Below are 12,325 nucleotides of genomic sequence, written 5' to 3' on the forward strand. Positions count from 1 at the left end.
AAGTGGAGAGAAAATGTTTTGAGAAACGATGTACAAATGTGCTTTACACAATTGATGTGTGTATGGATTGGGATAACAGTTGTATGAGCCCCTAAGAAAATGTTAAGAAAATAAATAAATTAAATTAAATTAAAAAAAAAAAAAAGAGATCAGAAGATGTGTTGGATTGGGTAAATCTGCTGCACAAGACCTCTTTAGAGAGTGAAAAGCGGAGATGTTATTTTGAGGACTAAGGTACACCTGACCCACCTGTCATGGTATTTTCAATTTCCTCGTATGCATGTGAAAGTTGGGCATTGATTAAGGAAGACTTGTGCTGCTGGTGAAGAGTACTGAAAGTACCATGGACTGCCAAAAGGACAAACAAGTCTGTCTTGGAAGAAGCCAACTCTAAGAAGAGTGCTCCTTAAAGGCAAGAGTGGTGAGACTTTGTCTCACATACTTTGGACATGTTGTCAGGAGAGACCAGTCCCTGGAGAGGGACTGGTAGGACAGAGTAGAACAACCCCATTGGATTTCCAAGGTTATTAATCTTTAGAAAGCAGGCTACTTCATCTTTCTCCTGTGGAAGCAGCTGGTGGATATGAACTGCCCACCTTTCAGTTAGCAGCTAAGCACTTATGTAATCACTATACCACCAGGGCTCCTTCATTCATCATGTACTCGCTGCCTGCTGTTGGACCAGTTCTGACTCATAGTGATCCTCTACGACAGAGTTGAACTGCCCCTGTGGGCTGCCAAGGCTGTCAATATTTATAGGAACAGAAGGCCTCATCTTTCTCACCTGGACCAGCTGACAGTCTCGAACTGCAGACCATGGGATTAGCAGCCCAGTGCATAATCCACTGTATCACCAGCGCTGATTGATCATTAGGGAAATGAAAATCAACACCACAAGGAGATACAACTTCACACCACAAGCATGGCTAGAATCAAAAAATACTAACAAAATGTAGGAGAGCATGTGGGCAAATCAGAACCCTCATACACTGCTGATATGAATGTGAGATGCTGCCTCAACTGATCAAACATAGCGTTACCACATGACAAGCGGTTCCACTTCTTGCTATATACCCTAGAGAAATTAGAGCATGTCTCCACACAGAAACCTGTACACAAATACTTAAAGCCACTTCATTCATAATACCCAACATGGGAACAATTCAAGGGTCCATCAACTGATACATCTGTAAATGAAACATGGTACATCCATACAGTGGACTGTGCTGCCATAAAAAGAGTGACGTACTGCACCATGAAGGACCTTTCAAACGTTATGCCACGTCAAAGAAGCCAGTCAAAATGGACCTCGTGGTGTATAGCAATGTCCAGGATTGGCAAATCCACGGACACATGAAATAGTTCAGTGATTGCCAGTGGTTAAGGGGAGGGGAATAGAGACTGTTAGTGGGTAAAGGGTTTCTCTCTAGAGTAATGAAAATGTTCTAGAATTATTAGATAATGATGATTATGCAACATTGTTTATATTATTAAAGCACTGAATTTTATACTTTAAAGGGTCTGATTTTGTGGTATTTGAATAATGTACCAATAGTACCTTTTCCCAAAAAGGGATTGTATGTAAACTTACCCATATTTCCTTATTGTTAACGAAAGTTCCCTGACCTGCACTGTGCTTCCTGTTCTCTGCCCCTTCCCCCTCTTCCCGTCTTCCTCCTGCACAGATGCAGAGGTAGCCTCTTCCACTGCAGCCCAGGCAGACAGTCAAATGTAAATGCTTAATAAATGTTAGCTATTGCGGTGTGCTGACCCAAGCCATCGTGATTTCAGTGGCCTCATATTGCATGTGAAAGCCGGACAGTGAATAAGGAAGACCACAGAAGAATGGATGCGCCTGAATTAGGGCGTTGGCAAAGAATGAAAATACACCATGGACTGCCAAAGCATAAATAAATCTGTGTGGGAAGAATACTCCTCAGAAGGCTGGATGTTGAGGCTTCTCGCGTACTTTAGACGTGTAATTAGGAGAGGCCAATTCCTGGAGGAGGACATCATACTTGGTAAAGGAGAGGAAAACCCTCAGGGAGATGGATTAGCACCCTGGCTGCAACAATAGGCTCAAATATAACCGCGGTGAGGTTGGCGCCAGGCCATATTTCATTGGGTTGTACAGAGAATGGCTGTCGATGAGTTGGAGCTGACTTGATGACAACCTCACACACGCATACACACATACACGTTTCTAGTAAGTTTATGGGTTCCTTGAAAACAGAGACCTTTAATTCATAACCATTTTGATTCCTGGCAAACATGTTTTCACAGACTGGAATTTTAAAACATTGATTTTTACTGCCCTTCGGCAAGCAGTGGGTGGGTGCGTACTCTAGCCTGGCCTTCTGCTGACTCAGCCTTGTCTGTGGGTTTACTTTCCCCAGTCTGCTCCTTCTAAAGACTTCTTTTCCTCTCTGCAGTGCTTCCCTAACAAGAAAAAAGCTGAAGAAAGACTAATCCACTGTTTAACTTTCCATTTGACACATGTACTGAGCATCTCCTGTGTGCAGGGAACGGCTTCTTCTGTTTCTGTCCTCTATTGCTAGGAGTGCCTCTGGGGCGGGACCAGATTTGATTCCTCTGTATCCCCTGGCCCCGCTCATTCAGTGTTTGCCAAATTGAATGGGATGGATTGGTTTTTGAAGAGGAAAGCAAGACACCCTTGGTGACTATGGGAGGGCAGAGTAGCCTTTTCTCTGTGGCTGCAAAGCCTCTTAGATGTTTGATACGGGATTATCAGCCACAGACACTCAAAAGTAGGAAGGAAAATGCAAGCTGTTTGTCATATTCAGAGTTTTGTCTTCAAATCACTGGAACTAATGATTAGAGGAAATGCTACACACACACACACATACACACACACACACACACACACATTCTAACATCTACCATTGTAATGGACATGGAACTGTGGATTGGCATAACCAGGTTGCTGATGATGGCAACATGACAGAGGGCACGGCTGACTATGTATGGCAGGAAATACCCGGTGATAAGAGAGTATTCAAGTATTTGATGCATTTGTTTCCCTATTCAGTTGTATTTGTGTACAGCACTGCTCCATGTCAGTAGCATGTTTGTGCACATGTGTGCATGCTATATGTAGGAGCCCAAATACCCTCTACAACTATATCAGAAAAGGCTAAGAACTGGCTTCCCAGAGTTGCTTGATCTGTTTTCTCATTGGTCTACCATCTTTTGGATTTGTACTGTCAAGTATGTCCACGAACATTCCTCACACTACAAGTGAAACCCTGAAACAGGGAGGGTGGGCAGCATAGTGGTTACACACCAGGCTACTCACCACAAGGTCGGCGGCACTTTGGAACCACCAGCCATTCCGAGGGAGAAAGATGGGGCGTACTACAGTCTTGGAGAGTTACGGTCTCGTGTGAGTTCCAGAATAGGCCCATCTAGAGGGACAGGAACTAGATGAATGGTTTCTTGGCATTATGGCAGGGGAGGCTTGGGAGGTGGGGGGAGGAGGGGAGTGAAGCTTATAATAAGGAGTATAAGAAAGAAGAACATGTTCTAAAATTGATTGTCGTGATGATTGCACAATTGTTCTTGATATGGTTGAACTATATATGATAGATGGATTAAATGCCAATAAAACTGTTTAGAAATGAGTTTCCGTCTCAGAAACCCACGGGGGCAGTCCTACCTTGTTTTAAAAGCTCACTGTGAGTCGGTATCAAGTTAATGGCAGTGAGTGGGTGGGGAAGCCACCTTCACAAGGAGCTCCGACTTCGAAGTGGGTTATGAGTTAGACTGCGAGCCACAAGCCTAGCAATTTGAACCCCCCAGCTCCTCCATCAATATTCATCGCTGAGACACCCAAGGGGACAGTCCTACGGTTTCCTGTAGGGTCACATGAGTCCGAATGGACTTGATGGCTGTGGGAAGCTATTTGCAGGAAAGGACCCTACTGATCGATCCCTCATGGACCCTCTGACTGTTTCACTTCTCCTCCAGGAGCCAACCCCCTGCAGAGGAATGAAATGGGTCACACAGCCCTGGATTATGCCAGAGAAGGGGAGGTGATGAAGCTTTTGAGGGCTTCTGAAGCCAAGGTAAGTCTCATCAGAAACAGGAGGGGGCATGTGGGCACACTCTGCATCCTGGAGTCTCTCACTCATTATGCCAGGCTCCGTACCAGATGTCACGTCTTCTGAAGTGATTCTTCTCTGTCTAATTGAATCTGAGTCCCAGGTTAGTCAAGAATGGGAAGCTGCCCTGTTAGGACCAGGGAGAGGCCTGACCCATTTGTGCCTTTAAAGATTAACTTTAGAATTCAGCTTTTGAGGTGATGGGCTTCCCAGCCCCTGTCCATAGTATTTCCCATAGGCTCCTGTATTCTATAGCCTCCTCAAGCAAGCAATTGTTAGCACTTCTAGAACCATTCTCTGAGCCACCACCCCACCCCCCAACACTCAGGAAGCCCTAGTCTGGTATCTGAAATTCTGGTCTCACCAAAAACCATCAACATCTCAATTTTGAACCTCTCAGTCAAACTTTTTTTTTTTTAATTTAAGGAGAACATTTAATAAGTCTTAAGAGGGACAAAGACTTATCTGAATGAGGGAGTCCATTAGCATGAGGTTATTAGGGCACCCAAGGGTTTGCTGAGATACAGAGTTTTATTTATTTATTTAATCATTTTATTGGGGGCTCGTACAACTCTTATCACAATCCATACATACATCCATTGTGTCAAGCACATTTGTACATTTGTTGCCATCATTTTCAAAATATTTTCTTTCTATTTGAGCCCTTGGTATCAACTCTTCATTTTTTCCCTTTCTTCCCCGACCCTCCCTCTCTCATGAACCCTTGATAATTTATAAATTATTATTTTTTCATGTTTTACACTGACCAATGTCTCCCTTCATCAACTTTTCTGTTGTCCCTCCCCCAGGGAGAGAGTTATATATAGATCATTGTGATCGGTTCCCCCTTCCTCCCCCTGGTATGGCCACTCTCAATATTGATTCTAAGGGGTTTATCTGTCCTGGATTCCCTGTGTTTCCATGCACGTGTTCTGGTCTAGCCGGGTTTGTAAGGTAAAATTGGTGTCATGATAATGGGGAGCGGGGGAAGCATTAAAGAACTAGAGGCAAGTTATAAGTTTCATCGGTGCTACACTGCATCCTGTCAGTCAAACTTTTAAACTCTCTGAAAACAGGCTGTCTCCTGCTTCCCCTATCCACAGAACTGTAACTCAAGAGATAACAAGAATTAAACAGAATCCAAGAACTAGTATCCCATATCTCAGAACCAGCGGGGAGCTTAGAAGTCATCAACTCTAGAAATTGGAAATCTTACCAAAGCATTAACAAATCAGAGGGAAATAGTGTTCTGGTTGAAGAGGAAGGAGGCCAGAGACCCACCCCTGAGGCCCGTCCTTCCTTTTGGGTAGCCTCGGAGGGCGCTCTTCTGTGGACCACAGGTTTTAGATAGCTGAATCTTTGATCAATTGACTTGGGGAAACTGGAGCCCAGAGGTGGGATGTGGCTTATTCTTGGCCCCAGAGTAAAGCACATCAAATTTGAAACGGAGAGGATTGAGCACAAGGTCACGTGGTGGGGTCAGGGGCAGCACTGGGCTGGGGAAAGCTCCTCTCTGATTCCTAGTCTTGCGTTCTTTCCAGCCTCATGGAGTCTCTTGTCAGTCCGTTGGCTAAAGTGCCTGGAGATTATTCAGTGTGGCAGGTCCCACCTAGTGGCAAACATTCCCTGTGTTTTGAGTGAGAGCACGGCGCTCCCTGGACTGAGACCGAGAAGGTGTGTGTTCTGCCCCCAGCTCCACCACGACGCACTGACTGACTGACTGACTGACTTTGTGCTAGCACTGCCCCTCAGTGACCCTCTGTTTGCCACTATGAAATGGAAACATTGGACTGCATGGTTTCGACAGAACTGCCTGTGTTAGTCAGGAGGAAGTTGATTATGATGTGATAACAAACAACCCCAAGTATCAGCGATTTAAAACAACAGAGATTGGTTTTGTCCTTTGCTATGTATCTTTTGCAGGCTGGCAGGGTGTCAGGGCTAGGCTGTGCTCATCATAGGCACACGAGGACCCCAACTGACAGCAGCCACATCTAGCGTGTCACCAGTTGCTTCCAGAGGAAAAAGAATGGTCTGGGAGGTTTTGCACATGCAACCAAATGCTTCAACTGGGACCGGAACCATTTACTGCCACTCACATCTCAATGGCCTTGTTCCCACCCAATCACGGATAGGAGAGTGAGAACCCCTACCTTGTGCCTAGGAAGGGAGAACCAGAAATCATTTGGGAGCCAGCATCAGCCATACAGTGTTTGTCTCCGTGGGACCCTTGGTCACTGTCTCAGAGTAGTTTCCTCCAGAGCAAGGAAGGCAGCTGGCTTTCCATGGGACCGGGCGGAACTACTCAATCCAGAGGGCAGGCGCTTGGCTCCCTTCACTCAGGTTTTCCACCTCCGGAAGCAACCCAGAAGTCAGGCCGGATTCCCCAAGCGCCTTGAGGAAATGATCAGAGACTGCTAAGTCGCTGTCCCCTGAGACAAGCACTGATCCTTGTCCAAAAGTACCATGGTTTGTCAGGTGGTGTGACATAGTGCAGGCACTGGTCTGTGTGCAGCACAGGTGGCGGGTGGCACGAGGACTGTTGAGGAAGCTTAAACAAGATAGGATGATGGCTGGTTCAACTCTCCTGTTCAGAGGGAACACATGGCAGTGCTGCCCCTTGTGCCTGTCAGGGCCTGCGTGGAGCACCTTGGGCAGTGGTAGAGCTCTTAGAATCTGCAGAGGAGGGCGATAAGGGTGGCAAGAGGATCTGGATCCCTGTGCCTTCGGGACAGGCTGATGGCCACAGAAACGTCTGGCCTAGAAAGGAGGTGGAGGACCGGCTGTGTGAAAGGGCATGAGAGTCACTCAGTGGCAAAGCTCAGTGCAGGGCCAGGCGCTATCTCTCAGCGGCTGGGGCTGCCTTTGGAAGCCAAAGGACCCCGTAAAGCCAGTCCAGGGACTATGTATGTAGCCTCTCAACTAAACCGCCATTTCAACTGTAGCCAACCTCTGCGCCCAGCCTGGAGTTCCTCCATCCTGAAGGGTCAGCTGTCAGCTAGCATCTCACCCAACTGCTCTGCTGTCCCCGCAGATTCTATCCATGGGATCCAGCCCTTGCTCTGCCTCACATCTACTTGGTCACCCGTGCTTTCTGCTGAGCTTTTTAAAAATGTTCTCCGGGCAGTAATAAACAAACAAAACGTGTCTTCAAAATTGTGAGGCAGAGTTTCCAGGCAGCTGCTTCTCTCTGAGTGGGGCCCTGCAGCTGTAACATAATGGCTCAGCCTGAAGCCTCCTTTCCTGACTCTTTGTCTAGACCTGGGTTCCTGCTGCTCTGATCTTATCTGGCTCCCCTTGTGTTCACAGTGACTCAGCCTCTCACCCTCCCCTCCCCTCTGAAGTCACGTCTTTCTATACTTATAACAGTCATGCGCACCGTTACCGAAAACCTGAAAGTAGTCAAAAGGACACTAAGCAGAACCAAATCATTTGAGTGCATATTTATTCATGGCACCCACCCCTGGCTGTACAGAAGGAAGACAGGAGTAAACCCTCATGAAGTGCACAGTCTGATGGGAAAACAGACAAGTGAAGCGGGAAGGACACCTCTGAGAGGGACCAGGGGACTTAATACAAACGCATTTAGCCCTACTCCCTAGAGAGAACCATTATTAATATTGTTAATAACAATGAATTGTTGTTAATAATAATAACTACCATGTATTGAGGGTATCAGGGCATTATGCCAAGCCTGCTTTTTTCTTCTTTTTATTTTCTCTAATCCTATAGGAACTCTCTGAAGTAGCTGTTATGGCCCCTATTTTATAGATAGAGAAACAGAAGTTATAAGATAGAAAGCAAGTGACTTAGATAAAATCAAGCTATTCTAAGTGATGGTTACAAGGACTTGACCCAGAGCTTTCCTCTTAATGGTCCTGTAATTGCCTTTTCTGGACCATAGTATATGTATTTATATAGACATGCTTTCTTTCTCTTTTTAAACATGGTTGACATCTGACTGTATATTCCAGGCGTCTCACAGGGTTTTCAATCATTAGAATGTAGGGCCTTGGCAGGGACTCTCCCACCATAGGCCCCACAGGCCCCTACTGCACTTGCTGTATCCTTACCTGGCAGATCTTTATATTACCCACTGCAGGTGTTTAACTTAGAATCCTATGTATGTGTTTGGAATGTGCTTTTTTTTTTTTTTCACTTAATACTATTTCCTAACAATGTTCTCATTTTAAAACTTTTCAGAAGCATCGTTTTTTAGATTTCACTTTTTAGTTGTTGAGAATATACACCGCAAAACCTGCCCCAATTTGACGGTTTCACATGTACACTGGGTGACGCTGGTTGGAGCTGTACAGCCGTTCCCTTCCTCCTCTTCTGAGTGAGCATACACACACTGCCCCCCAGGTTCCTGGCTCGTCTCTGCAGTTGCTGCGATCCACGTGATTCCCTGTGCATCGTTCTTAGAAGAGCAGAATGCTCGGGCAGACCTTGTGCACTTCACCACTTGTCTGTTCATGCCCCATACTGTGGGGCAGCCCTTTCTCCCCAGTTAAGCTAAACGACTATTCGCTCTAAGAAGACTTCAAGGGATATCCGTGGTTTAAGGTTTAAAGGCAATTGTTCATCCACCCTCCAACCACAAGCATGATGCTTAATTACATTCTGCCTATAAAATGTGTGTCCCTGACCCGAGAACGTCTTTCAGACTTAAGTGTCCTGAGTGACTTCCTCCTCCCTCCTGGTTCCCTATGCAACAGCTTCATACCTCGCCCCAGCCCCCCTTGAGGGCCGCACAGAGGGCCGATCCCCTGAGCGTGCAGCTAGTCCGGAGGAAGCAGGCATTCTCCCGTAGAACACCCACAGGCTGGCTGGTGCCTGAAGAGCGGTCCACACAGAGTTGGTGGGGCCTTGAGAAGCGGTGGGTCACCTCCAGGCAGATGAGCATGCCAGTTCCGCAGAGGAAGTAGCTTGTGATCTCACTTTGAAGGATTTCAGTAGCTGGAGAGTTTAATACTTAAAGCTTACGCCATTTTCATGTCTTAACTAAGACACGAAGGAGAGGTAGACATATATCTCTCGGCACATGATGGCAGATAAAACAAAAATATGGAGCGCTATTCCATGATGAATATTCAGCTGACGGGGACGTGCTGGTGCCAGCCTGCTTCTCCACTCCCGGATCCTCACTCCGCCGAGACTCACGAGGAATTTATTGCTCATTTTAATCACACCCAGAGAATGAATTGGCAGGAATATTAGGCAGATAGACCTATCATATATATTTTATTTGCATATCCCAGTGACAGGATCACAAGCACATTTCCTATCTCTATATTTCCTTATTTGCTTCAGGGGTAGCTGGGGATGTACTTATCCCCTGGGCCTCCACTCCAAGCTCAGAGCCTGGGTGCTCCCATCAGAGTTTGAGTAGTACCCTCCAGGAAAGAAGGACTTAAAGTTCGTGGGATGGGGAGGGGGTTATGTTCCTCCTTTCCTAGGGTACAGTCAGGCCCTGCCCCTGCCATGCTCAGCCTCTTTCCTGCTGCGCAGCTTCTTGCAGGTGCCAGTTCCCCAAATACCCAGCCCGGAGCTAAGCCCCGTAGGGAGTTAATACTAGCTAACCTTTCCTGCAGGCTGACTATGAGCCAAGCACGGTGCTAAGTGCTTTGTGGGGCTTGTACTTTCTCTCTCTTAAACTTAAAAAAAAAGGATTGAATTATGTTATACTGGCATGACATGTACACTGCATTTTTACAAACTATTTGCCATAAGTCAAAAAATGTTGCTAGAGCATCACCGAACCTTTATTAAACCAAAATGTCAAAACCTGAAGCTGTTGTTTCTCAACACATCCTCCAGCTAGCTCTATATATTTCTATAGATGGAGTTTCTATCTCTCAAAGAATTATGCAGCCTGATCACACCACATCAAAGCAGCAGTTTCAGCATACTCAAGGCATTCGAAATAATGTTCCGTTTAAATGTTGAGTTTGGGGAACAAAAAGAAGTCTGAAGAGGCAAGATCAGGGCTATAGGGTGAATGAGATAAGGCTTCCCAGTAAAGTTCTCACAGCACAGCCCTTGCTGCTCCTAAGAGAACGAGCAGGTACATTGTCATGGGGGCGTTGGGGGTGGGGAGCCTCCTTGGTGCATCCTTCCTAGTCTTTTACCAATGCAGTTTTCAGTATTCTGTATCGGCTCATAATTAGTCCCAATGATCATCCCATGTCCTTTTAGAAAATCTATCAGGATGACCTCTTGGGATCCTAGGAAACAATCGCCATAGCCTTCTGAGCTGACGTCTCTGCCTTGAATTTAACTGACCCAGCAGATCCCCTGGGAGGTCAGGTTTTATAGGAATTTTTTAAGACACCTTAATAATACTAGGACAAGGATATTACTGAAAGAACTTGTCCATAACCGTCTTGATCACAGAGACATATTTAAACACATTGTGTTGAATTTGAGCTTTAGAGGCGGTGCTTGTTTACTTAGCCTCATTTACACCCGGTCAAGAAATAGACTATTACAAGCAATCAAAAGCCCATTTCATGCTTCTTTGCGGTCGCTATCCATCCCCCAAACCAACGCCAAACTCCCTGCCACTGAGTCATTTCCACCTTATGGTGATCTCGTGTGTTAGACAATAGAACGGCTTCATAGAGTTCTCTTAATTGTAGTCTTTACAGGAGCAGATTGTCAGGTGTGTTTGTGTGTCTGTCTCACCACTGGGTTCAAACCACCAACCTTTAGGTTAGTGAGTGGTTGAGCACCACCCAGGGACACCCATCCCTGAAGAGTAGTAAGCATTATTATATATTTTTTTAACTTTTTATTCTTATATCATTTCAAGAATGGTAAAATTAATTCCTGTAAACTCTTCACTCTTATTTCCCAAATGTTAACATTTTACCACATTTATTTTCTCATAGATAGACATGTCTTCATGCAGATACATGTATCTGAATCATTGAGAGTAAGTCACACACAGTACCTCTTATGCCTCTTTCCTAAAAACCAAGTGTCTTCTTATATATAAGCTCAGTATCATTATCAAAGTCAAAACCGTTTTGATTGAATTAATCTGCAGATGTTACTCAGATTTCCCGAGTTATCCCAATAATATTCTTCTTTTTTCTTTTAATCATTTTATTTGGGGCTCTTATAATTCTTATAACAACCAAGATCATTCTTACAGGAGAAGAAAAGCCAGACCCTAGGCTGCATTTACTTGCATGTCTCTAGCTCTTCATTCTGGAACAGCTCCCCAGCCTTTCTTTCCTGACCTTGACATTGTAATGAATACAAATCTGTTATTTTGTAGAATGGGCCGCAATTTGGGTTTGGCTATCATTTCCCTTGATTCAACTCCGGTTATTCACTTCTGGCGGGAACGCCTCAGAAATGCGTTTCTGCAGGGTAGCAGGAGTCACATGATGCCAGTCTGTCTCGAATGCATGATGAAACTGTAACCACTGACAGTGGTGTCTGCAGGTTTCTCCATTCTCACTTTCCCTCTATAATTAGTAAGTATTTGGTAGGGAAAGACTTGGAGATTATGTAAATTGCCTCTTATTCCCAAGCGTTTACTCACTAGTTTTTGCATCCATTGATGCAACTATTGAACCCTTGAGTTTCTTAGGTGGCACAGACTGTTTGCACTTGACTCCTAACGTAAAGGTTTGCAGTTCAAAACCACCTAAGAGTGCTGTGGAAGAAAGCCCTGGTGAATTGCTTCCAAAAAGGCCACAGCCATAAAAACTCTAGGAAGCAGTTTGACTCTGATGCATAGGGTCGTCATGAGTCAGCGTCTCTTTAACGGTGATTGGTTTTGTTTGGGACTTTGACTCCTGACTCTCCATGAGGTGGAAATCATTATCATTCTCACTGAACAGAGCTGAATAGGTTCAACTAGTAGCAAGTAATAGATACAGAATGCTAAACCTTGCACTCTGACTCCAGAGCTTATCAGGAGTTTTCACACCCAACACTGTCTCCCTGAACATACGACCTATTCCTGACTTCAGGGAGTTTAAAGGCTATTTAGGGAGAAGAGAACCAAGCTTTACATCCATAAGGAGCCCTAGTGGCATGGAAGCCTAAGCACTGAACTACTTCACCATAAAGATTGACCATTTGGGAAATTCTACAGAGCAGCTCTACCCTGTCCTACAGGGTTGCTGTAAGTTGGATTCCCTTCATGGCACTTGGTCTTGGGATATTAGCATAGGGCAACATAAGGG

At 45.3% G+C, this 12,325-nt stretch overlaps 1 protein-coding gene across 5 annotated transcripts in view; it reads left to right on the forward strand.

Annotated features, from left to right (window-relative positions):
* CLPB (caseinolytic mitochondrial matrix peptidase chaperone subunit B) overlaps window positions 1-12,325 on the forward strand; it is a 163,153-nt gene that overhangs the window by 113,627 nt on the left and 37,201 nt on the right. For all 5 annotated transcript variants that reach the window (XM_045293127.1, XM_045293128.1, XM_004708797.4 and 2 more), the window contains one exon: window positions 3,988-4,085. In XM_045293127.1, the coding sequence (XP_045149062.1) occupies window positions 3,988-4,085 (98 nt within the window). The remainder of the gene's footprint in view (window positions 1-3,987; window positions 4,086-12,325) is intronic.

The sequence above is a fragment of the Echinops telfairi genome, unplaced genomic scaffold (genome assembly GCF_000313985.2).
Source record: "Echinops telfairi isolate 266 unplaced genomic scaffold, ASM31398v2 ScPeMD7_1713;HRSCAF=2227, whole genome shotgun sequence".
Taxonomy (NCBI): Eukaryota; Metazoa; Chordata; class Mammalia; order Afrosoricida; family Tenrecidae; genus Echinops; species Echinops telfairi.